Raw genomic sequence first — 26,277 nt, 5'->3', positions numbered from 1 at the left:
GTAAATTGTCTTCAAAAGGGGCAAAATAGCAATGGCACATATCATACATCACTTCTTAGAAAGTCAAGAGAAAACAATCGCGGAAAAACTGTTTTGTTCCACCAGGACAATGCCCCTGTTCACAAGCTTAACCACGATTGCGAATTAAATTATCCTTGTGCTTAGAGGCCTGAGAAGCAGGATCTAAATAACTTTAATCTCGAACATCATCTGAAGACCCGGATATGATAGAATTAACACTATTCATTGATAGAAGAGGTTACCAAAATTGTTCGATATGTTTTCCATTTATGTCTGGTGGAATGTTTAGACATTGAACCTTTACAATCATCGAGACCATTTTCTTCAAATTTCTTAGCATAATTTTTCTAGAAAATGCCCTGAAATATGGCGTTAACGTATAAATGCATAAATGATGAGTGGGTAAAAGAAAAATCAATTACATCGTTGATTATGCGATTTTTACTAACTTCATCATCACTAGTCGTCAGTTTGAATCGTCAGCTGTCTGATAGCCGTAGCTTGTATTTGTGGAGATACCTAGATTCTCCTACATGTCAAACCCTTTTGACAGTACCTAAAATATACCAGTTGCTGATCTCTAGCATGTTGGAAAAACACATGTCATTTGCTGTCATTTTGTGATAAAATGTATTATCAATTGAAATGGAACTTCTTGGAATGCCATCAACGTCACATTATATTTTCCATGCCATCAACGTCACATTATATTTTCCATAAGACAAGTTGTTTCCAATGATTTCGTCGAAATGAACCTTCGTTGCTTTGCTGCAGTGGTATGGTACAGTGTATATACTTTGTTCACAGCAAAAATATTTTCTTTCGCAATAAATCATATATCCTGTGGGCTGCAAGTTTTGAACTAGTTTGAATTGTGATGTTTTCCCACTTTTTAATTATCGACCTGCGCTCGATGAACAACAAAACCCCGGCTCTATGAGGAGGGAGATGCGATCGGTGTGTGAAATGTATGTAAAAAGACTGATTTCTTTTTTTCGCAATTTTCCTTTGAATTAATTCTAACGTCCATCGACTCCAGACCGATATGAAATGTAGACAGAACGTTAGAATAATTGTTTTGGGCAGCCCTGGAATCAGTCCCTGGTCCTAGAGAATCGTTGCCTATATGATTGGTCAGTATGTGGCTGCGAATCGTTCCTGGAGATAATCATAGCTTGTGATTGGTTGATATTTATTTGATTTGTCCAGACATTCTATCATTACTTCATCATCAGGATGGATAAAAAATGCTATAGACTGACGACTGTTTCTCCGTCTCAGTTCTTCTTCTGGAATCAACACTCGGTGTTTCTGAAACATTCCATATCAAAATTGTAAATATACAGGAAATCTATTAATCCTTAGTTCATGAAAAAGTCATCCGAGTGTACTTTTTCGTCGTTTCAAATTTCTGCGGTTAAAGAAAACGAGAATATATTTTCCCTCTTTTTCTGTAAAATCATTAATTTCCGTGTTGGATTTATTTTCTTTAATTCCACGTGTACTCGTAAACTAGAAATTCATATGTCCGCCAACTGTAAAAATCAATGTAAGATTTATTTAATCATATATTGTTTTTCCATCATCCTCAAAATCAATTTCTTTGAAAAAGTGATTTTTGAAAAAACCACCAAAAGTTTGCCCTACGAAAAAACACAATTTTACAGTAGTCTTATTTTCAATATATCTATTTTTAGCGATTTTATTTCATCCTTGAAAAAACAAACCCTTTGAAAATAACAAGCTTAATAGTATTTTCCATGCACAGTACATGTATATATACTAATTTATTTCTGCTTCTGTGAGTATGTACAATGACTATCTCATACTCAATGTATCATGACGTCTTTGATAACACATAGATACACATCTCTATCGCTGTGGCTTTTGTGAAATAGTTTTGATTTACTATACATCTTACTGTAGCAGTGAGATAATCGGCTGTCCATCTCTGCATCAGATCACCAATGTTGATCAGTACAGTACCAGGGATTGGTGAGGCTGGAATATACTCCCCATGCATATTACGTACCTATTTAGTAAAAAATGATTGTTCGACAATATACTGTGAATGATTTTGAAGAAATCAGATCCTTGCAAGAACATTTTGTAAAGGAAATGGAAACACGGTATGATTTAAGTTTATGTCCTGCAGAATTACTTCCCTATCGAACATTAATTATTGTTTCAATGGACAAAGGTTGAAGAATCTGATTAACTTAAGGGATGATTGTAAAAACGTGGTCTCCATGACAACGAGAACTTATTGATAAAAGAGTGGTGAATTGTGGCGGCTATTAAGTCATGATGAAGGGATGACATGACAGTTTGGATAGGGCTGACGTTGGGTACAAAAGATGATTGGAAATGTTGGTCACCGAGGTTTGCCGTAACTTGCATAACACGTTTCCTCCAATAAATTGCACAGTTCAGAATATAAACATGTACTTGACTTTGTTTAAAATTGTCAGATATATGAACATCTAAAAAAATAGGTGAAAAAGAACAATTAAAAAAAACAAATATTTTTTTTCTTAATTGACAACTACAATGGGTATGAAACCGTGCACAAATTTCATTCCAGTGACTTTCGATCGACACAGTCAACGATGTCTGCCAATACTATAACAACCCAGTAATGGTATAGCAGCCTGATTCCATAAAGTATCAATCACTGCATCTTTTATCATCTCAATTCTTTAACAGAGCAGAGAAAATCGTTATGTTAATAAAGGACAATATCAACGATGAAAGTGTCTACAAAACTAGAGTTACAAATAGCATTCAGTTTTTAAAGTTCTTATCGTAATCTATGACGCATTCTTGAATCAATATGTGATTGGGTGAGCATACCTCTAGACCCCCCACGTCGTCCTGAAACAGCAGTGTGAGGGAGCCGTAGTCCGAGTGTTCTCCACACCGTACCTGGTTCGGTTTGATGTCTACAAATTAAAGTGTCTTAATATGTATAAGCTGTATTTTGGCAAGGGCGCAGAAAGACAGAAGTGGCAAGTCTATGTATCCGGCAACGTTGTTTGTTACGTCTGTATATAAGACCAGGTGACGTAGGCCGAAATAATTGCTCCGCGCGGAAATAAAGTTCAAAATTTCAACTTATTGAGCAATTTTATGAATTTTCGTGAATGAATTTATTCATTTCAACAAACAATCATTTATTTAACATTTATTGATATCTAAAATCTAATGTTTAAGTATATATAAATGTGGTTCAAGTGCTGTTTTCCGTTACTGTCGGAAAAGTCAAACTATATACATGGCAGGTGTATTCCACACAAGAGTAATAACGACACAGGGACATTTTCAACAAGGACACAGTAGTTGATGATAGGAGACAGATCTAAAACTTTTTAAATTGGTTGAATTACGGACCAGAACTTAGTCCTTTTTATATCTTGACTTTTGTTTAAGGATATTTGATTTGTAAACTTATACGTTTACACATGTTAGGCCCCCCAACCCCACCACCAGCCCCTCTCACTGACAACATCGTAACGCATTTTCTCAAAATCACTTGCGATGGTAAATAAATTAGTTACCAATATTTGCTGGTGACAGTGATATTGATCTTTCTGGTGGTGGGAAGATGTGGGGAGGGGTAAGTATGTAATGTTTTATCCTTATCAGGTTCTGAGGAGGGATACTATAAATAGGTTTACCTTTATCTGGTGGTAGAGCCGGATAATATAAACTTCGAACTGCCGTGCAGTTTCCTTTCTGACCAATCAAGGCGTGACAATTCCTCATGAATTTGTTGTCCTGAAAAGTTATTCCAAAACAAAGTGTTAGAACAATAAACAGATACATGGTTCGAAGGTTTGATCTTCTTGCTAAATAAATAGTAACTATGGTATATATACATCTATTAGGTTATATTAAATTTCACGGTCGTTTTCCTCAACTTTCCTTTTCCAAGTTGTTACATTATTGTCGTCCCGTCAATGAAATGTAAATGAAATGTTCTTTTCAACTCGCCAAGACCCATTCTTTTCATTAATATGAAAGTAATGGAAACAGTTGTAAAATACAGCTGAATTCATTAAATACTTGTTTATTACTAAATTTGTATTGAAATGGGATATTGTGTGTCCTGCGTGACCAGGTTATAAGTTTGAAGTTTTATCTATCAGAGAGGTTTAAATCTCCAACATAATCTTATATTCTAACACATCTCTGCTGTACACATTTTCGCTGTCATAAAAATCGTGAAGGGAGTCACGCAAAGTGATTTTTTTAACTTTTAGGGGACTTAAGATCCGTCTTCTGATTGTGAGGTGTTAAATCTCTCAGTTTTACATAATCTCATGTTTCCGAGAATTTCCAGATTTCTCGAAAAATGCACATCGTTCTCAAAAATACATTGTACAACACCAATATAACTACCTCCAAAATAGTTGCAGTACATATCAACTACCAACACGTATAACATTCTGAGAATTAAGATTAATCAAACTGTTTTACTTACTCCTAAGTCAAGTCCTAATGATACCAAGTCAAATATTCTCAGAGACAATGCCTGACCAGATGCATAAAAATCTTTAATTGTTGCCTCGAAGTCATCGACGTCTGGCCAATTCTGAAAGGGAGATGACAATATTATGTTACAGACCCGATATGGGAAAAACAACATTCAACGCGGGCGAGAAGTGAAAGTAACGCAGACGGAGACACATCCATATAAATCAATCAATGTTTCTTATATTCTGCCTTTTTATGTTTAAGATTTATTTATTTTACAATTGCGAAATAAATTATCCAGCTAGTGCCAATCACTCTTGTTGGACCGGATGTAAGCGCGCGAGGGGTCTTCCTGAGGAGGAAACTGGAGTACCTGGGGAAACCCCACGTGGTTGTGCAAGTGACCCCATACCTTCTCATGTACGTTTTAGAAATCGAACTCCGAACGTCTTGGTGAAGTGCAGTACTACTGCGCCACCCGATCACTATATTTTGCTTTGCATTGTCGACAGGTAACGTTCTTTGTCTTACCTTGGTTTCCTCGCAAGGGTTGAAATTAAACGCCTCTTTGTAGTCTCCTGGTCTTTCTGGATTCAAACTATGCGAATGAAATATATTTGTAAATATTTATATGTTGTTGAACATCATTAAAAGAATTGATCTTTCGTATTTCTTTTGTCACAAAACAAAATGAGGAATAAGCACAAGAATTAGAAATTTAACAAACAAGAATGATGTATTGGTGTGATTTTAAAAATTAAAATAATAAAATTGATATATCTTATGATTTTAACTTAGATAAATTACAATGAATGTTCCTAAATTGTTATTCAAATGAATATGAAGATCAAATGTTTAAAGTTGTTTAAATTAGGTTAGTAACATTGCGGTTTTGTAGTAATATATTGTACGGTAAAAGTTTTGTTAAAGAACTTATCAAGAATCCAGATAACAGGGATGGAATTTCCGCAAAAGATTCATCACCATAAGGAGCATGAAGAGTTATAACTAAGGAAAAGAAAGTAGACTTTATATTAACATTAATACTGTCGTACTGAAGGTTAAAGCCTATATAGAGCCCGATATTTATAATTTTTACCGTTTATAAGTGATTATCATTATGGGTACATCCGGTGACAAATACCACGATCATAATCAAGAGTGTTGGAAAATAAAAAAATAAATAAAAATTACACAAACACAAAAACAGAAACAAAACTAGATAAACAAACAAAATAGGTAAGTAGTATAGAAATGTTTACATCTTGATGACAATTAAATAACCAGAAGTTTAAATACATCGGAATACAAAAGATATTCATTCAAATTTATTCAGTTGAGAGAGAGATAGATGTATTCAATTCGGGTATAAATCTGTTCACTTCATTTTCAACACCACAACCAACAGCTTTTCTGAGGTTATGGGTTTATCCTAATAACTAGTCCGAATTATTCTGACGTTCAGTCGACTTTCTTCATATCTGTCTGGAGTCGAATCCAGACTGATTTAATTCGGAATACTAAATAACAAGCGCACGTTTCTATCATAGACAGGTGCTGTTCAGTTCAACATTATTCTGGCACATAAATTGATTTTACGTGATATGCTAACACACGCACCTCAGCTTTGTCTCTGAATAAAATAACCTGCTTAATGATAGATTTGAGTGGTCATGCATAGTATGGCAATTTGCGGAGAGGTTACGGAAAGGTTGATATGTACATGATGTCGTGTCCTCTTGATGGTCTATATATCCATCATATAATTTCTTAAAGTCTATTACAAAGTAAAAATTCAGCACCCTGACAAACGTATATATTATTAAAAAGAAAAAAAATAGAATTTTAACGCAAAAACAGACAGACGTCAGGAAACCGATTTCGCAGCCTAGCAAGTAAATACATTTTTCATAGTTCTATATACCTTTCTCTTTCCAGGGCTACCCATCCATGATTCGATGTAGCTGGTCGTGCATAGGATTTCTTATATTCAGTTGGTTTTTCGAAAAACGTCTTGGACACTGCTTTCATTCGATCGATCTGAGAGTAACGACAGAATGTAGGATAAAGATGAAAACAAGAACGTATAGAATATATTGTTTTACACGTTGCTGATCAAAAGCATTTATTTTGATACCACTTTCCAAATACACGGAAAATGTCATTTCTTCAGAGTGACAGAAAAACAATACACACAGGAAAAGAAGCAATTTTGCGTGTGTTTTATAAATTTTACTACAAAAGCATTTAATATCAATAACTGAATTAAACATGTCAATCTCGGATATCTTGTCCATGATGAAAAAAGACTCTTTAATAATACAACAATACCATAGGTTGTGGCATGCCATGGTTTTTGATGTAACAGAAACCGATATCCCGTAAGGCCCTACATATCGCGTCGGCTAACGATCGAATTGTCTGTTTGTCCACTTTGTCCTCACTGACCACGTCCAGGCCGTACGGGGACATGTCCACTACCGGGATCTCCATCACTGCCGTCATGGTGACCCAGCTTACCCTAGAATACCAGAAGACTTGAAAATGATACAACACCAAGACAGACTTTCTCACAACACAGGGGCTTAGCACGTAGAACAAACCCGTGGCAAATATATTACAGATAGTACATGGGGATGGAAATTCGTTCCACCAAATCCCTGTGTATCACCATGGACTTATAAATCTAAGTGGTGTCACAAACACGTTTTGGTTGGACGTTGTGGGAAGACGTGCTGCTAAATCGTGAAAATCTAACACGATGCATTGGTATACAAAAGTGATTACTACAAGTATAAAATGATTATTATAAGTATGTGAAAAACAGCTGGGTGTGCCAAATGGGATGGTCACGTCACACAATAGATAACCTGAGTCGCAACGATATATAACCACGTCATGTTAGAGAATTACTATAAAGAGGTGTTAAAAGCTACGGATACAAAAGAATCAAAGACTGTAACACGTGTAACTTTCTGGTTAACTTTCTGTCTATTTGTTAGCTTTATTTAATAGTTTCACTTCCACTATTACGACCTTTCAGTGGACGAGTTGGTTAATTATCGCTTGTCGATACTTTTCATTTCAGAATATTTTATTGTCTTGATGTTGATGACAAATGGAATTGGGCAACAGGCAGAGTCTTATGAAAGCCCTCTCCGTACAACTTAAATAAGTACACAGACACATCAATCAAAATTTAAGATATTAAATAATAATGATAGCATTCCAGGAATAAGAATTTAGAATATAGATTCAGATGAATAATTATATAACAGAAATGTTGTCGATATAACCTTCCGACAAATTCCACCAAAACCAATATTACAACCAGGGACGTATAATACTGTATTATATGTCCCTGTTACAACTAAGTATTTTAAGGCTAATGGTTAGTTTTTTTCGTGATTTTTTTTTCAAATAGGAGACTGATGTGTCTCCGTGCATGTGGGCAACCCTCGCAGAGGGAGGGGTGGGGTAGGGGCGTGTGTATGGGGTGCCTTCTGTCTAGGGGGCATCGCATAGAGAAGAATAGGGTTTGCTGTATTCCATTGTGTGTTCGTAAGATACGACCAAATATGGAGTTACTGCAGAATCGACTATCTTGACGTGTCTTTTATTTAAGCGACATTGAAGAGGCCAAATAGACATGCCGTCTGCATTGCATTCTTGGGCCCCATCAGCTGTAAAGCTTATCGCTATACTATCTGACAGATATGACTGACAGAGTGGAACGAAAGGATGTAATTCTGGGAGACCAGTGTTCCCATGGATCTAGATGTTGCCCTGTCGTTCTCGCTCTTTCTTTCTGGGCTTTATTTTCCTCTGTTTTATCTATGACATCCCTCTTGACACACGTTTCTTTAAAACCCTGCCTGTTGCGAGGACATTCAATACAGAAATTAAAACCTTATGTAGCATATTCTCATGTCCCTGTGATATTGATATATCGGTTTATTTTTATCATATCAGCATATCATATGAGTCATTCCTGTAGATCTCTACTTACACTAGAAAGACATTTTGTCATATTTTAGTTCTCCAATTGTCACATGTAGCGAGTGCGTTTCCACTGCGCCTTTCGATCACCAGACCTATTACAGAGGCCAAAAAAGGACATACATGTACCAGAAAAATAGCTGTGTGTGGCCGAAACTTGATGACCCTAATAAACAGCAAACGAGAGATCGTTGTGATCTATGTCATTGTTAAATTCTGGCGCCCGTGGCTACGTATAAATTCTCTAGTAATTTGTACCTGTCACAGGTAAGGTCACGTTCAATGCACGTATACAGAAAGTTTTGATTTTTAATCCTACTGATAGAAAGGTATTGACAAAAATATCTTCGTTATGTTATACCACTTAGGTATAAACATTTTTTTTTGCTTTATTCTGAAACGTTTGTAAAGTAATTAAGCTAAGACATCGTTAATCACAGGGAAGATGCATGTCCATGGATTATCATTTTGTCTATTCTGAGCTGATTCACGAAAAAAAATCTCAAAACACTATCATAGTTCACAAAGAGCGCTGTACGGACCTTAATTTGTAGAATGATCCGTCATTCATATTCAAATTTTGCAGAAATCACTAGGCGTATCTCCATTCAAAACAAGATATTATGAGTGTTTTTATAATAAACATATGCATGTATCAACAGTTTCATAGCGTCACGTTGATTATAAACAAAAAAAAATGTTAATTGATCTAATCATCGTCTTATATTTAATTCCTTTGCCAATTTCTATTCAGTGGCAATATTTCAGTCGACAGTCCCCTGTGATCTGGTTTGTTTGACATGCTTTCCCGCGTTTTGTATTAAAACCGGAAGTCTCCAGTATTTCCGCGAGGTGCACGTTAGACCTAGATTTGGCATTTCGGGATTATATTCCACCGACATGAGGTGAACAGCGTAATTATCGGTGGTTACTTTCGAAAAGAAACAAAGCATACGATGGGAGAAGATTTGCAATTATAATTCTTCAATGTTAGCTCCTACCTGAGTTTCACATTTGGTTGAAAAGGTAAGATTTCCATTAGATATTCAATATGACACTTATATATGCCATTTATTTTTATCATGTCCGATTTATAACTAATCTTGCAGGATTCTGAGTATGAAATGGATTTACTCACTTCGTTCGATGTTGTCTTTCGTAGGACAGAGAAAAAATTAAATGCACCCTCCCTCTCAGGTTGACGAGAAGGGGAGTTCCGTAGCCTCGTTTTACAACCGGATGTGTGTGGGATCCCAGTACTTTCTGTTTACATCATGGAGAGCAAGTCTGAACACGTTTCGGGTCATGCTTTCCACATGTCTTTGTTTTGTCTGGCGGCATGATCAGATGATAATAAAACAGCTGTCTCAGTACAAGCGGCAACAGATGAGAATACGAGTAGAACGGAAACCCATATCGTATCAGTATATGTATATGGTTTAAATGTAGATTTTCAATAAGTAAGTAATGAGAAAACGCATGAGAAAAAGTAGCATGTAACATGTGTATTAACTAATACACACAAACTTAGAATATGACTCATTACACCTAGCACTTTACCACTGATTTTATCTTTTTTACTCTAAGTATCTTTGATTTGTGTACACATGTTATGGTAATATGCATATGCAAACAAACATGACATAAATTTTGAATTGTTGGATTTTTTAAGAAGCAAATATACCCCCAAATATAGATACTGGTGTTTAGACTAACAATGCTTCAGAATATGCCCAGGTTAATTACATCACCAGGTTGGCTGACAGACTTGTACAGACAAGTCTCAGTCAGGTTCAGGGGCTGTCTGATGAAAAACACCTTGCTAGTCAGCACATACAACCTACAGTCATGTAGATAATATTGTGGCTAGCATTTAAATTGGATGAGCTCCAACAGGGTCTCTGATTACACATAGTGACATAAGGAACTAAACATGGACAAGCAAGTTTAGACACTTATCAACAGTATAGTATATAGTGGACATCAGCTGTTGTATTTTAAACCTATGACAGGACTTGTATTAAGTGTTATGAGACATGTGGAGAGTATGTTAGATTAGTTGTGAGGAATTCAGTGACAGATGGTATGCTGTGCTATTATTTACCACTGACCATTCATTGTGTTCGGCCACCAATATTTTCTAACCATGCTACACAGAGGTAAGGTTCTTCATTTTCCCCTTTTACTTACATCATCCTCTTGGTGAAAGTTGTCAGATACATACCTGTAAATAGATATTTGAATAGCCAACCAAATGTATGAATATTTTTTTCAGTCAACTTTTGCGAAAGTGTTATTTCTATTTCTGTATTCATTGGATTCAGAAACAAGTTTTTCTACTGATAATATTAATCTAATGTGTTAAAAAAGGGGAAATGATTTCTTTATCAGACAGTGTGAATTCCCCCATGTACTCATATTTTGAAACTTGGGTACAGTGTACCCTTAACCATGTATTTATGTAGGGTAGTCCCACTGAATTATCAGATGGAAAATGGAAACGATAACTCTCCAGAAAAGCTGCTGTTATGAATATGTTGTCATGATCATCTTTCCCGCATCAGCAATTTATTTGTTTAACTCTAGTACTCGTATTTAAAAGATAGAGAAATTTTGAAAAAAAATTAACCTCATCTTGTTAAGTGAAAACAGAATATTTGTAATTGAATTTTGATTACAGGTATTTTATCTTTCTTGCATTTTACAGTGTTTTAATTGTTTTCCTTTGAAGGTCCATTTTTACAGAAAAATGCCTATATATTCAATTGATTTTTTTAAAATTATTAAATAATATTTACATCTGGAAAAAAATAGATTTTTGAAAATAACTTGAATTCATGATGAAAGGTATTGTTCATATTTCACTTTCAAATTTCAAACTGATTTCAGTTCTATTTCCAAAAAATGAGCACTTTTTGACATGTTTATGTACAATGGCAAGACAAGAAAACCTGTCACAATACGTTATTTACGACTAATACATTGACTGTTCCTTTTTATTTTTCTTAAAAAGCGCATTTTATGTAGGTTTTAAAAAGATACTTCTGTATGTATTTTGCACTGGTTGTATTTAAACTTTGATTTAAATGCAGATATTTTAATTATGTGTGAGAGCACAGTCGATTTAAATTGTTTGTTGCAGTAGAAATTAATAAGATTAAATCTAGGTTCTTAAAACTGTAATTTCTTCTGTAAAATCATAAAATTGACCATATTAAAAGAAAAGAAAAATTCGATATATGAGTGTACTGGTATTAAGTAAGTATGTTGAATGTACATGTTATTTCATGGCCATGGTGTATGAATGTAGCCAGTAGAGACATGCCCTTACCTGTGCTACCTATAAAACTCTCCCAGGTAGAAAATCAATGAGAGCATCTATAACTACACCCCACCATACACCTGATTAGTCTTTTGATCTCCCAGCCTCTGCAGCAGCAACAGGTAGGCTTACACATAGCCTGGTCAGCTTTTCCACCTGACACATTTATATGGCAGGTATTGTGTTCTCACACTTGAAATGGAGATATTCCCAAATGACTTGTATCTATAAAACATTCAAGCATTGGGAGGTAAAAATTATGTAAACTTTCCACAAGATAATTCATTATTAAATGTCAAATATTATTAAATCTCTGGTTCTTAAAAAAAATAACAAATATTTTTAGTTGAGTTGATATTGTTTTGCCTACTTAATTTGATATACAGTAAGAAAATCTTATAAAACATCAGATAGAAAGTTTAAAATGCTATTGTGTCATTTGGAATAGGGTGTATGCAAGTTTTACTTTGAAGCATACTGATGAATGTGCTTTTCATATGCGGGTAGTATTATGGTATACTCTGCGCTGTCTGTTGACGTCTGTTAAACTCAACTTGATGCACTTGTACTTGTATGGTTTTAGCTATTGAATAATTAATTAATGAGATTCTTTATCATGATCAATAAAATTTAGATAAAATTCAACTAGTTTAAGTTGGACTAACATGGAAAATTTCATCGGGTTTTTTTTTCAAACTAAACTTACTAGTAAGTTTTTCTAGCATTGTAAATACAAATATGATATGAAAAAAAAGTTGCATGATTATATAATATAGATAACAAAGATAAACTAATGATTCATTCCATATTAAGTATACTAATTTGTTAATTTCTCATTATTATACTAAAATAGAAGGTCAACTTTATCCATATGTTTCCTGAAGCTGTGTAGACTTTGTCTACTGGTGTTTGGATGAAATATATAATTACCATGCACAATAAATCAATATGTAACTGTATGGAAAATACTTATTGTCGTAACATTTGTTATAAAGCCCTTTTCCTATGTTGTAATTTTCTAAATAATTTTAAGAAACTTTTTATTGTTCAGGTCAGTCTATTTGGATATAGAGGGTTGTCAGGTTAAAATAAGGTTGCTAGTCAGGCTATAAATCAATATTGGGGGTGGGGGTGGGGGGGGGGTGGTAAATCATAAGATTGTCATGTGGTAACCTGTATATACAGGTATGATACTGATAATTTTTCTGACATTCTTGATTGATGCATGCCATGATAAAATCAATTCAATATACTGTTGCTATGGAACACAATAAACAACCTTCTCAAGGGAGGAAATATTTCCTAATTATTCAAGTGATTGTCATTGAAATATGAATAGGTTACTATAGTGGACAAAGATCAATAAGTTTGAATTCATATTGATCTTTCATAATGTTCATAATGTTCATAATGTGAAGCTTTAAGCCCCAAACCACTAAAATCATCATGTTTATAACATAATACTTTAAAAGAAAAACAAAGAAAAATAATACAAAAAAGTTGGGAGGGGGACAGTGAGTAACAGAATAATAAAATATTGGTCAGTTTTTATTGTATCCATTATTTTGCTAAAACTTTACCTCCTTTTGTATTCATAAATAAGATACTGACATATTTAGCTGCAAATAGTTGAAAACAATTTTCAAAATTTCAAAACTTAAAATTTTGATTCATATTTATTTCATTTATTTTCAGGGTACTACTTTCGGCCTATTATGTCCGCAGGTTCTGGAGATAAATTGTCGAGTGATCTTCCTTCTACACAGGTAAGATATTTATAGTCAGTTTAGGGTTATATACAGATCTTGTATAGCTGTGGCTTCATGGTCCAGCAAGTACAGTGTATGTAGTATGAAAATCAAATCCCACTGGGTCTGGCTATATATAGCATTGATGCAATAATCCTAGAGCTCTTGACACTTCCAATTCTATAAAAATTAGGTGTGTTTTTGGAGCGCCTGCGCAAGGGGACGGAAATTGTCAGAAAATGGGGGGAAATTCACGAAAGCGCATGCGCTTTTGCCGAAATATCTGTTCAAATTTTACATGGAATCCTGGAGAAAGTGATATGGTAGGCAATTCTATTGTAGAAAAATGGAAACTTATTTGCTTCGAAGCATCTGTCATCAGAAATGCCAGGTAGAGAATTTTTTGCTTCCTTTTTGTTCTCCATTGGATTCACTGAATTCTGCATGCTTTGTAAGTTAATGTGATCCTTAACATAATTTTAAAATGTAAATTTGGGATTCACAACTTTCCTGATGTTAGAGAAAAAATTGATACAATGTAGCATTATTTACCATATCCGATCTTGGTAAACCACTTATATCAAATTTTTCAGATGTTAGGCAAGTCTAGATTCATTCTTATCAATGCAAGTAGATAAAATTTAGCAGATAAAGTTTTCTTGTACATATGTAAATTAACTTGATTTGAAAAAAATGTTTTAATATACTCCTAATCTCACAATTTTGTTTTAAATATCTGTTTGTAATTAGTGGTTTATATCTAATTATATTTAAAAAAAACCACTTAATTACATAAACTTATTGCATTTGTAACTTCAAACACAAATGTCCATTAAATCACAACCAAGTGTTAAAGTTTGAAATGTACGGTAAACACAAGTAAACATATTTCATTTTTAAACTTCAACTCTTTGCAACTACTCTGAATTAAGGTATATGTTTTCATAAATCATGGAAAAACTGTAAAGTTCAAAATGTAACTTAGTAAATTAAAATTTTATGGTGGATATGCATTATAACACTTAATTAACAGACTAAATTGTTGGTAATAGGATTTGTATTCTATTGATTACCTGTATTGATTGAAAAGTAATCAATCAAAGTAACATTTACCTCCATAACATTTTAATGAATTTTAAGTAATTTTGTTTTAGTTTATTGGAGTTTCAAGTCATGTTGGAATTAGGACTAATTTCCATTTAGCAATTAGTTTTTAAAGACAAATATTTCATTATTACAAATCAAGTGAGTAAAACACTATTTATAACACCATATATATATCGGTATAACATTTCTCTTTCCGGGAAAGCTCTATATCTTTGAATATATAGACCTAATTTAATAGGGGTGCAACAAAATCGTTACGATATTTTAATCTTTAATATCTAAAGATAAAATACATCACTTTAAGTAACGGACTGGACATGTTATCCATAACAGGTCTAACGTAGCCTACTTAATCTTTTTCATTGGTAAACACTTTAAAACACAGATTGCAATTTATGTGTACTTTATCTTTAAATCTGAGTGGATGGGGTCAACTGACCGTTTAAATGACTTTCATGATAATGCATGTATAGGTATGTATTGGTTTGGACAGGATCATTACGTTATGAACGAGTCCTGCCTTGTGTTGATCATAGAACATGTACATACCATGTTTATAGCGGGGTGTATACTTGTTAGGTTTAGTGTGTTGATGGCATGTCACGTCCATGTTTTCTTTGAGGGTTCATCCATAAGCAGGTTTTTCCTGTAGTTTTTTGCATCACAAATCACAGATTTTGTTATCTGTTGGCACTGTAAAAGGTTTCAGTTATAGAAGATAATAAATTACAGATTTTTCTGTTTGCACTCCCTACAAAAAAAAAAATAATTGTTTCAAGATATAAGGAGATTACATTTAATATTTTCTTATTTTGCATCTTCATTGAAAATTAAGTTTCATAAAAAATATTTAAGATTTTCACAAATGAAAACATACCTTTAAAAAATTCAAGGAAAGTTTCTAAATATGTCATGATTTTTAAATTGGACTAGAAATTTTCAGGAGAAACTTAATTGTGGATTCAGAAAATTTCATTTAAACGTACTAAATTGTATGTATATACAAATGTATTACTATTGAAGAGAAATTTGTTCTTTATCTAAAATTTAACCCCAACATGATCATGTATATTTTTATCACATAATGCACCTGTTACCCCATAAATATGTTACTAGTGTAACATACCCAGGAGTGTTTTTCTTGGGTGTAAAGGTCAGAAATTGATCGTGATATCAGCATATGAACTATGATATGATGTTGTAATTGAAAATGGCCCTTTCTGTTTGATTTTATCCTCCTTATTTTTACTTTAAAATCTTTCACAATGTAACTTTTCTGAGTTTTGTGATGAAAGTTTCTTAAATTTTTTTCTTATTTCATATGAGATTTTATGAAACAGTTTCAATTTTTTTTTTGCTCGTCAATTCTCACACAAATAAAACCTTCTTTGACTTCATTTTACTTACAGCACTCATTTAAGATCTTATATTTATCTGTAATAAGCCTACCAGTTTCTAAAGGAAATTCAATAAAAATCTCAAATCTCACATAATCTTCCTGGAATAATTCAATCCTATCTCCTACTTTGAGTCAGAGGTATTGTGTTTGCCCCATTTTAGGATGAAGTACAGTCTCTAATCAGTGAATTTAATATTGATTATATTGAATGTTTATTTTTCTGTATCAATTACCTTGGTATTCTTTCAAGACCGTTTGTAAATGTTAATAATTTTTTTCAATGCTTGTGTATTTTAGGACTTCGATAACAATATTTTAATTGAACCCAGTATATAATTCTCACACACTTTTTCTGATTGTATTGAATCTAAAAATGTCAGGAATCCTTTGATATGCATATGCATATTAAGATTTTTAAACAAACAATGATTTGAATTCCAAATACCGGTATGTACATTCTGTAAATGTGTTTCAATGTATTATTTAACAGGTTGAGAGCACTACTACTACCACTACCACAGGAAATGGGCAAAGTCCCTCTGAAACTACCACCACTTCAAGCTCCAGATCCCAGTATGTGGTGGCGGAGGAGTATACAGTGGGAGTACCACTGGTAAGTTTAACAGATTAGGAGATTTAATCAGAAGAGCCGAGTGATTATAGCAACGATCTGAAGTATTTCAGTCCTTAAGTCAAAGAATTCTTCTGAAAACTTGGTTTTACAGATTGTTTTTCTGTTGGTATTACCTGTTAATATCTTTGATTTCAGAATGTGATTACAATTGATATTAAAGTTATGTTTATGATTTTCCTACTGGGCAGAGAAAAAGATTGGCTGAGGGAGAAAATTCCTAATACTACTAAAAATTACGTAAATAAAGAAAGCGTAAATTTTATTTATAGGATGGTTGATGTTCTGTTTTGTAATCTCATATTCTTTCAGAAAAGTAATCTAAACTTTAGCCTGAAAAAGTTATCTCAAAGACTGACTGATCTTGTGTAATAGATTGTAGGCTGTCACTTTGTCAACTTAATGTTAAACTCGTGTTTTGTTTTAATCAGTTTCGACCAAAGCAAGAACTCCTTACATTTTTGCAATCAGTTGGAGCCACAGGAGAAATCTTTACAAGAAAAGAGGTCAGTATTAGGTCTATGTACCAGTTCTTACTCTGATTTTGCTGATAAATAATGATTTTCTTAATCAATCATCCTGATATACTTTTCAACTTGCATGAATAGTTTGTCAAATTCATCTTTGAAAAATCCAATGTTTAAGGTACAAAAATTAAGTTTTGAAAGGATGAAATAAAATCTTATCTTGAAAGACTACTTCTAAAATTTGCCAGCAATACTGCAAGAGTTTTTTTTTATTTTCCAAAATCACTGTTTGAAAGGAAAAGGATTTATTTTTGTTGAAATGGACTGTGATTTTTGATAATTATTCAGTCACCACCATCTAGTCATCTAATATTTAGTCATAGCCCTTCAAAATCAAGGGACACAGGGTTTTAAATGGGTAGCCAGGAATGAGACCTTATGATCAATTCTATTGTATAGTTACCTACATCTGTATATATTTGATGTACTTTGTAAATAATTGATTATTATTTTGACCAAATTTGACATTTGAGTCAAGAAAAGTAAAGAAATACCAGGTTTTTCAGGGTTTCTCACTATCTATTCAGGTTAGGATATTGCCAATATCTGGTTCACCTGAACTAATCAGATAAGTTAGCGACATTAATGGTTATATTTTCAAGGTACAGTATCTATTTTCCACAATTATATTCTCTTCTCGTAGGCAGCAAAAAAAGACTTTATTTTACAATTTATTTCCATCTTTTTTATGACTTATGACTATGTCTTGTACAGATCTGCCAGTTCCTGAAGCAGTACATTGGGAGCCACAGCCTGTATGACCCTTGTGACCCACGACTCGTCTACTGCCAGGGGACATCACTGGGACAAGTGTTTGGGGTTGATAAGTTTACCATCAGCGATGTGCTGTAAGTCTGCAAGGAGTAAAATCTGCCTAAAACATCTCTCACAAAATTGAGAAAAACCAACAATAAGGGTATACCACTTTCTATGTGCCTGTTAGAGAAAGATATTACCCCCACAGAAAGACCCAATGGTTGCAGTGTTATAATGGTTTAGGGTTCTCAATAGATGCCATACCTTGAATTATTTCAATATAAAACCATATTTTATCAGCCCAACATCAGATGATTGTTGACTATTCAAATCATCCTACATGCTTGGTCTGTCATCAGTTGTCCATCTGTCCATACTTAAACTATACAAAATCTGCAAAGGAATGATAAAATTTCTTATCATTAAAAGCAAAAACAGGGAAGGAAAGTAAAAAGAAGGGGAAAAATCCATCTTTTAAAAAACAAATAAAGATCAAACAATAGTGGGTGCCAGGATCATCCTGGGATCTCTTGGCAGTTTAACAGTTCAATTCTTTGTTTCCTTAGCTCTCATTAATCTCTGTAGTTCATAAATAGTTTGATATACCCGGGGTATATGAAAATCTATTAATTCTGGCAGACATGTTAATGTCCCTACCTTCCATGCTTTTTGCCACATAATCATGGCTTAATTTGTGTCATAACTCTATTTCACAGGGATCTCATTGGGAAAAACTGTTACCAAGTCCCAGATACTTGCATCAAACGTAAATGTCATTATGTGACAAGGCCTTTACAAGGTAACCATGGCAACCCAACTGGACCTGCCCAGTCAGCAGTACCACATCCTATCTTCCCTAGCCACCAGGTAAGTGACCACATCCCATCTGTCCTAGCCATCAGGCAAAAAGCCAAATCCCATCTTCACAAGCTGCCTGGTAAAAAGACACATTTTATCCTCCTCTAGCCACCAGGTACAGGACTCCATTTCCCCTATCCACCAGCTAAGGGGCCACATTTCATCCTCCCTAGCCGTCAGGTAAAAGATTACACCCCATCCTCCCTAACATCAACATAAGGGGCCACATCCCATCCTCCCTAGCCGCCAGGTAAAAGATCACACCCCATCCTCCCTAACATCAACATAAGGGGCCACATCCCATCCTCCCTAGCCGCCAGGTAAAAGGTCACACCCCATCCTTCCTAACGTCAACATAAGGGGTCACATCCCATCCTCCCTAGCCGTCAGGTAAAAGGTCACACCCCATCCTCCCTAACGTCAACATAAGGGGTCACATCCCATCCTCCCTAGCCGTCAGGTAAAAGGTCACACCCCATCCTCCCTAACATCAACATAAGGGGCCACACCCAATCCTTTTTAGCAATCAGTATGTTTATGTATCTAGATTTATTAACAACATATGAAAAGGAGTTTCCTGTGAACAGAGCCTACATATACTTATAGTTTGTGAAATAAGAGTGTTATTTGAATATTGAAAACTATATATTAGTGAACATTATTTTGATAATTAAAATCTTATTGTCAGGGAGTTGCTAGTTCCGGAAGTGGTTCCCTAACGATAGAGGTATGTCGGGCATCACCAATTGTTACCAGTAGTACTGGCCCACATACCACCTCTAAGGGACGAAAGTCACCCAAAGGTGCTGGTGCTGCAGAAGAAGCAACTTCTCACCCTCAGGACATTGCTCCAGTTGGGACAGGCAAGATGTCATCAAAAACCAGCACAAAAAGGAAACGTAAAGGTATGGCCCAATGGCACCAAATACTTCAGTCAAATCCATTCATTTAACGAACTCATGTCATGTGACATCTGGTAATAATCAACACACACATATTACCTGATAATGGATTGAGCTAAAGGTCCTTAAGTGAACCGAGACTTAAGTTCTATACCTACTATAACAGGTTCTTTGTTAGTTTACACATCTTTTCAACAATTTTTGCTAGTTGTGACAAATTCAGATTATCTACACAGGATGTATGTAACTTTAAGTTTGTCATTATCATCATTGAATACTTATATGTTGAGTCCCTTGGGGAGCTCCAGTTTCCTTGCTGATGTTGAGACTCCAAATGTATGGCAAGCCATCTTGGCTAACAAAGCACCATCGATTCTATTCATGTAAAATGTAATTGATACTATAAAATCTCATATTTTCATGGAGTTCAATTTTCTTGGTTCTTTTCCAAAAATACTGTTTTGTGGACACTAGATATCATTTATAAATATAGCTACATAAATTTCTTTAGATTTATTTCAACATATTGATTTTGTTGATGAAAAATGCCCATCAGATCAGGGGAAATAAATCCCCCATGAAAAGTAATTATTTTACAGTGAAAAAATAGATGGACAGCTGGTTAAAATTTTATTTAAATTTCACTTGGTGCATGAAGTACTAAATTTCGAAACTAAGATTTGCCTGGCTTTTATCAATAGAAACGATATATATCCCTTTAAAAGCTACTGAAAATTTACATATATATCTAAGATATATTTGAAAGTATATACTTAATTTATAAAAACAATTCTTTGCCACTTTTTAGATACTGGAGGATCAAGTGGATCTTCGGACAACAAGCGACGCCCAGCTTCGGTCAGCATCACCTACAACGAGCCTGACACAGATGGCTCTAGGTACCCTTGGTACTTTCAAGTCAAGATGGAGACGACGGACGAGGAGAGTGAGGTTCTAAGTATACAGGTATTTCTTTTTTCTCTGCTAAACAGATGAGAAAAATTTAGTATATATGTTTCAAGGCATTGCATTTTGTTACAAACTTGTATCTACTCAAACCAGTGACCTAAAACGGAAAAACTCCTGACTTCCTACTTTAATGCAAATCAATCTAAGAATAAATGAGAACCATTTTTCCAAAGGTAAAAAATGAAAAATTTCATGCATTCTGGTTGGTAGCATAGATTGTATATAATGTTCTTCTAACCGGTTGTGTTAAAAGACCATGTATTAAATCAACCTGTACACAGTTTAATCTGTGAATGTGCTCGTGTCTAGTTCTGGATATTTTGGTTGACCAGGGGAAAGAGACGACGCGAGTTGAGGACTCAACAGATGATATGTGGTTTGTGGAGGAGGATGAGTCCGTAACTGTTAACTCTCTTGCTGTAGATGTAGATTCTGATACTTTCTCCGTTGAGTATGAGCTGGATTCAGATGACACTGACAACAGCAATTCTTCTGAGTCATCATCACCATTTTCTGGAGGGGTAAGTGGGCAATGTTTGTAGTGGTAATGTTTTGTCTATTTGGCAAGTAATTTCTAGATCAGTATTCAACAGAAATAATGCTACTGTGAGATTTGGAATAGAAGTAATAACTATATATGTCCATTCTCAGATACAAATTAATATATTTTGTTAGTTAGTGGGCACATTATTACATGATTTATTTATAATTGATGATTAGGTTTTATTTAATCTTTATTGTCTGTGTAAAATGGAGGTTGGGTGTGGGGAGGTGGAGATGTAGTTCTGGAGATATAGGTGTTTAAAAAAAATCATTGTATTTTGTAAAATAATGTCCTCATGAGTTCCTTATATATACAGGATGTGTTGGTGGTTTGCAATGACAGTGATGTCCAGTTTTGGGCTGACCACTCTAGTGGACCAGAGACAGACACAGAGCTTTCAGATGAGGTATGTGTTTGTTTTGACAGGTAGGAAAGCTGCTTTAGGATATAGAAGGTAAATTCTCACAATCTATAGAGGATAAACGATCAAACAAGATGACTTACATTTCTCTATGATGAAAACAAAATCCCTTGAATAGTTTATTTATTTACTTTAAATTAAAAAGAAGTGAAAGGAATCTGCACTCAAAGTTTAATAGGGTATACATCTGTACAAGTAAATCAGGACTTTTCATAGAAAAAACAATTTTTCAAGACTTGTATTGCTTTTTTAGGACAAGTGGTCTTGTCAAGAATGCCAGACAAAGAATTCTCCAACGCAAAGGTACTGTTCCCGATGTTGGAAACTGCGTCCTGATTGGCTGCCAGACCGTGAGAATGAGAAGCGTCCATCCAGGTTTAGTAAGAGGCGGGTTAAAGCTGTCCCAGGTGAGGTGTCATCATCGGATGGAGAATTACTGGATTCTGGTGTTTACACAAGTTGTAGTTCTGTCACGCCGACATGCAGTCAAACAACCACTGAAAAATTAGACACACTTGAAGAGTCTAAATCGCACAAACAGGAAACGATATCATGTCCAGAGAAAGAAATCTCACTAAAAGACAGCCCACAGGCGAAGTTTATTGGAATGAGGCGAACTTTCCTAAATTATAGATCTTTGAGCAATAGTTCAAAAGAAAAAGATGAAATATTGACTGAAAATTTTGTTGAAGACAAGATCATTCAACCAAACACTGAATCTCAAGCATCAGAAAAATTGTCTTCAGGAGAAACAATGGTATGTGGTCCTGAAGAAAAGGTTTCACAGCAATCAAATAACTCCAGATCAAGTATGATTCTGCAACCATTGCCTAGCGATATGTGTATGACGTGTCTGTGTCGTCCTAAAACAGCGAGCATCATCCATGGCAGCACAGGGCATCAAGTTTGTTGTTTTAAGTGTGCTCGTCGGCTGAAACGTCAGAGGAAACCCTGTCCAGTTTGTCGAAGACCTATACAGAAAGTTATCAAAAACTTCATTTTGTAAAACTGATGCTGCAAAATAACTTTAAATGTCATTTCATCTTGCAAAAATCTCAGTTTTTACCTCATCCTTCCATCAAATGTCTGATTATTTTGTTTTATGTGAAAAAATGTAATTTTTATTTCTATATATTTCCAATATTTTGGTTTATTTATAGTGCGGTACATTGTACCATCAAATTGGAACTTCATACATGTAATCATTCCTTGGATGTTTAACTATTTAATGCATAAGAAATGTATCCTGATATTTAATTCTATTTTGATAAAAAAAATAAACTTAATTGCTTATATATTTATTTAAAAGGGAAAGCCTAATTAGTTCATAGATATATTTAAATTAGGATCGTCAGACTTCCTAAAAGTGTCATTTTTTGCATATTCAGACATAATGATGTTATTATATTAGGTAATGCACAGCTATTAGAATAAATATTTAACAAGGACAAACAAATTTTGTGTAGGTTTTCTAAGAATCAAAAGTACTGAGATTGTATTTAACAACTCTCTGACAACAGAATCCCTATACATTGTTCCTGTTATTTGACAATTATGGCGTTGATGTAGCTGTTCAGCAGTTCAGTTCTGATCTCATCTCGTTCCTACTTGTATCCATAAAGAAATTAAACATTTTTTTGTTGTGATTGAAAATTAAATATGAAAATAGATGAACAAAACAAATACCAAATAATACTTCAGAGATGATTTAATAAATTTTTCCAACATTCACTCAAGTATTTATGAAAATGAATTGTTGGAACTGATAGTGAAATTTAGCACCAAACCCTTGGATGTTAATCAGTGGAACTTAAGTGCAGCAGTTTTAATATATGTTAAGGTTTTTCATCTACTGTAAACATGATAATGTATATACTGTACATACAATCATTATATTTAGCCAAAGTTTCCTTTTGCCCTGGACATTAGACTTTTTGACAGACATGTTTTGTATATATCAGTCAAAATGTCTACCGTCTGTTGTGGGTGACCGAGGAAACTTGGGCTTCCTGATATTGTAGTAATTATCAATGCAATGCTTTTCAAAAATGGTACTTGCGTTTTATTGGGTGTTTGTGTATGTCTGTTTTCACACTACCTCAAATAATTCCCAGTGTTCAAATTTCTTTCTTCTTCAAGTGATTTGCTTTTGGTTTCAATTAAACCATATGTGTTACTGTAAATGTGGACATTTCAGTGGTAATCTTATTTTAGCACTTTTTGAGCTGAAATATTGCGCCAATTTAAGTTTTTGGTATACATTCAGTAATCATTGCAGATGTGCTAATTTATCATAGTGTAATTTGCCAAAAAGTGGTCATGTGCTCAAATTTGATCGCATCAAATTAGTTTATCTACAGTATGTTTAGTTTAGATAAAATTGGAAAGTTGTTCAAGTTGATCCAGGCTTTGCTTTTAAATCTTATGTTAATAATATAGAATATGTCTTATAGCAATTGACGACCAGGATAGTGCAATGTTAAAAAGGTAAAATGTGTTCCTATTTTTACAAAGGCCATTATCATAATCATCATTTATTTTCATGCAAAGTTTTTTTACAGTTCAATATGAAGCTATTTTGTTTTCAAAATTTTCTCAACATTAGGGTTTTCTGGATACCAAGAAATTATTTTAATTTTTATTGAACGATGATTCATAGTACATTATTGTACATCAAAGTGTCTGGTTGTATAATAAACAGTGGGAAATATTACTTTCAATGGTTAATAAATTTCTCGGTTAACTTGAAAACAGGTCAATAATTGTTTTATAATATGATGACAACCCATGCTTCCAATTGGTCAAAAATTTCAGCACAGATTAGTGGATTGTTTTACTTGTATGTGAAATGCCCTACATGGGTTATACTTTTATGTTTTCAAGTCCATGTACAGATTCTTCCTGTTACAGTGTAACATTACAATATATATTTAGACCTATAAGAGGTATTTTTACCAATCAGTTTGTAGGAAAAACATTAGTCTTATAACAGTTCTTGTTAACCTTAATACACGTCACACAGTTTTAGAGTGATTAGTCATGTTTTTCTCCTGGGTTCATAGTGCTAAAGAGCTGCACATAAAAGTGTTAAATTGTACTTTCTCATTTATACAAATTTTTGTATTTAAGTGTACATGTCATTTTACATGTGTAAGCCAAACATGTACATCTTGGTGTGTATATGTTATCTTTTTAAAACAGAATCATTTTTAATAAAAAAAATTCAGGAAGAAATGAAATTTGTAGTAAAATTCAGGGTTACACATATTAAGTTATGTGAGTTGGGTTTAGTTGTGAAACGGAATGAAACCCCTTTTTGCTTAGGACTTTCTAGTTAAATGGTAATGGTTAATTTATGAAATATGGACAGACTTACTGATCATAGTTTTGTTTCCTTGCAAGCCTTGACAAGCCTCCTGAGGCCAGTATTGATGACTTCGGGTCTGAAATTTTACATTTAAAATCTTGCCAAAATGGTTTTTTTCATGGCCCATGCTTGTATGGAAAATTGACATATATATGTATGTGTTGTTGTAAGCTGCTGTCAACATTTTATTTGTTAATAGGACAATATATACAAAAAAATGAAAAATATTCTTTTTTTTTTAAAAGATATATTAAAATCTGTATAAGATGAGCATGGATCATTATTGTCATGTCTGTCCATCTGTTTCATGGTCATTTTGTTATATATTTTCTGTATATTGTTAACTGGTATAAATAAATGTTGTACTTGAAAAGGTCCTTTGGTGTTTTATTGTTATATATGGTTTAAAAGGATAGCCTGTCTGTTTAATAATCAACACACAACTACCAGATAGATAGGAATGGATTGGATTTTGTGTCGGTGGATAAGGAGATCATTGAAACCAGAACTGCATTAGGCAATTAACTTATGCCAGCTAATTAGCCATAATCCATTATCCAACAATAAACACAGCTGCTGACTTTTTTGGAGGAGGGGGATAGGGGGGGGGGGGAGGGGTTGTCTGACGGAATGAGTAGTTACATATTTTTTTAGAGAATAAAGCGACGGTGACCTTCACCTTGGTCATGGAAGCCTGAAACACCGGCAGTTGAACTTTGTGTAACTAACTGGAGTACACCAATAAATAAAGTTACGACAGTGGTGATTTTAAATCAGGACAGGACGCGGCACGACGCGGCTTACTCTCTCAAAATAGCCAAAACCTTTACTTCACCACACCATCACAAAGTGAATATGAAACATAAAGCTTGACGTACCAGGAGCATAGATGTGTCACCCTCCTCGTTTAATTACATGTATTAGAGTTTAGAGAAATATTTGTCCGGCAATCATGATACAAGTGTACAACACAAAACTCACGTGCACGCATACATACACACACACAAACGCAAAGACACGTGAATGAAACAATATATGAAATTAAGAAAGTGAAGACATTTCTTTATCTTATACATAAGGATACATTTGATTTAAACATGCATTATTAGTGTCAATAGTATCAGAGAGAGAGAGAGAGAGAGAGAGAGAGAGAGAGAGAGAGAGAGAGAGAGAGAGGAAATGTTTTATTTAGGTGACTATAAATAACCATGGATATTTTTAGATTTTCAT

At 34.1% G+C, this 26,277-nt stretch overlaps 2 protein-coding genes across 3 annotated transcripts; one reads left to right on the top strand and one right to left on the bottom strand.

Moving 5' to 3' along the window:
* Nucleotides 1–447: 447 nt before the first annotated feature.
* LOC132564468 (uncharacterized) lies at nt 448–9,711 on the bottom strand. The gene is made up of 9 exons (XM_060229119.1): nt 9,635–9,711; nt 6,829–7,018; nt 6,422–6,537; nt 5,029–5,095; nt 4,505–4,615; nt 3,699–3,798; nt 2,875–2,963; nt 1,943–2,053; nt 448–1,332 (listed from the first exon to the last, which is right to left on the bottom strand). Exons 2-9 carry the CDS (start codon nt 7,000–7,002, stop codon nt 1,156–1,158), a joined length of 945 nt encoding a protein of 314 aa, XP_060085102.1. The 5' UTR covers nt 7,003–7,018; nt 9,635–9,711; the 3' UTR covers nt 448–1,155.
* On the top strand, nt 9,366–25,418 carry LOC132564465 (protein Mdm4-like). Of its 2 annotated transcripts, none has more exons than XM_060229118.1 (11): nt 9,366–9,522; nt 13,514–13,584; nt 16,563–16,685; nt 17,135–17,209; nt 17,945–18,078; nt 18,703–18,853; nt 19,533–19,749; nt 20,555–20,712; nt 21,048–21,236; nt 21,576–21,665; nt 21,934–25,418. In XM_060229118.1, the coding sequence occupies exons 2-11, from the start codon at nt 13,534–13,536 to the stop codon at nt 22,684–22,686; spliced, it is 1,941 nt and encodes a 646-aa protein (XP_060085101.1). In that variant the 5' UTR covers nt 9,366–9,522; nt 13,514–13,533; the 3' UTR covers nt 22,687–25,418. The 2 variants fall into 2 exon arrangements, with proteins under 2 accessions (XP_060085101.1, XP_060085100.1); XM_060229117.1 differs by lacking the exon at nt 9,366–9,522 and adding an exon at nt 10,595–10,655.
* The last annotated feature ends 859 nt before the right edge of the window (nt 25,419–26,277 follow it).

This window comes from Ylistrum balloti, unplaced genomic scaffold (assembly GCF_031769215.1).
Source record: "Ylistrum balloti isolate Yb309-2 unplaced genomic scaffold, AGI_CSIRO_Ybal_v1 Utg372288, whole genome shotgun sequence".
Lineage (NCBI taxonomy): Eukaryota > Metazoa > Mollusca > Bivalvia > Pectinida > Pectinidae > Ylistrum > Ylistrum balloti.
Note: the sequence above shows the minus strand (reverse complement) of the source record. Positions and strands in the feature narration are given on the sequence as shown.

Excerpts from the sequence above, each read along its gene's own strand:
- LOC132564468 (XM_060229119.1), bottom strand. The coding sequence starts at position 7,002 with ATGACGGCAGTGATGGAGATCCCGGTAGTGGACATGTCCCCGTACGGC. Across the intron at positions 5,096-6,421 it reads GTAGCCCTGGAAAGAGAAAG|TTTGAATCCAGAAAGACCAG; the intron begins GTATATAGAACT and ends TCATTCGCATAG. Across the intron at positions 2,964-3,698 it reads GGCTCTACCACCAGATAAAG|ACATCAAACCGAACCAGGTA; the intron begins GTAAACCTATTT and ends TTTAATTTGTAG.
- LOC132564465 (XM_060229117.1), top strand. Across the intron at positions 17,210-17,944 it reads AAATCTTTACAAGAAAAGAG|ATCTGCCAGTTCCTGAAGCA; the intron begins GTCAGTATTAGG and ends TGTCTTGTACAG. Across the intron at positions 21,237-21,575 it reads CATCACCATTTTCTGGAGGG|GATGTGTTGGTGGTTTGCAA; the intron begins GTAAGTGGGCAA and ends TTATATATACAG.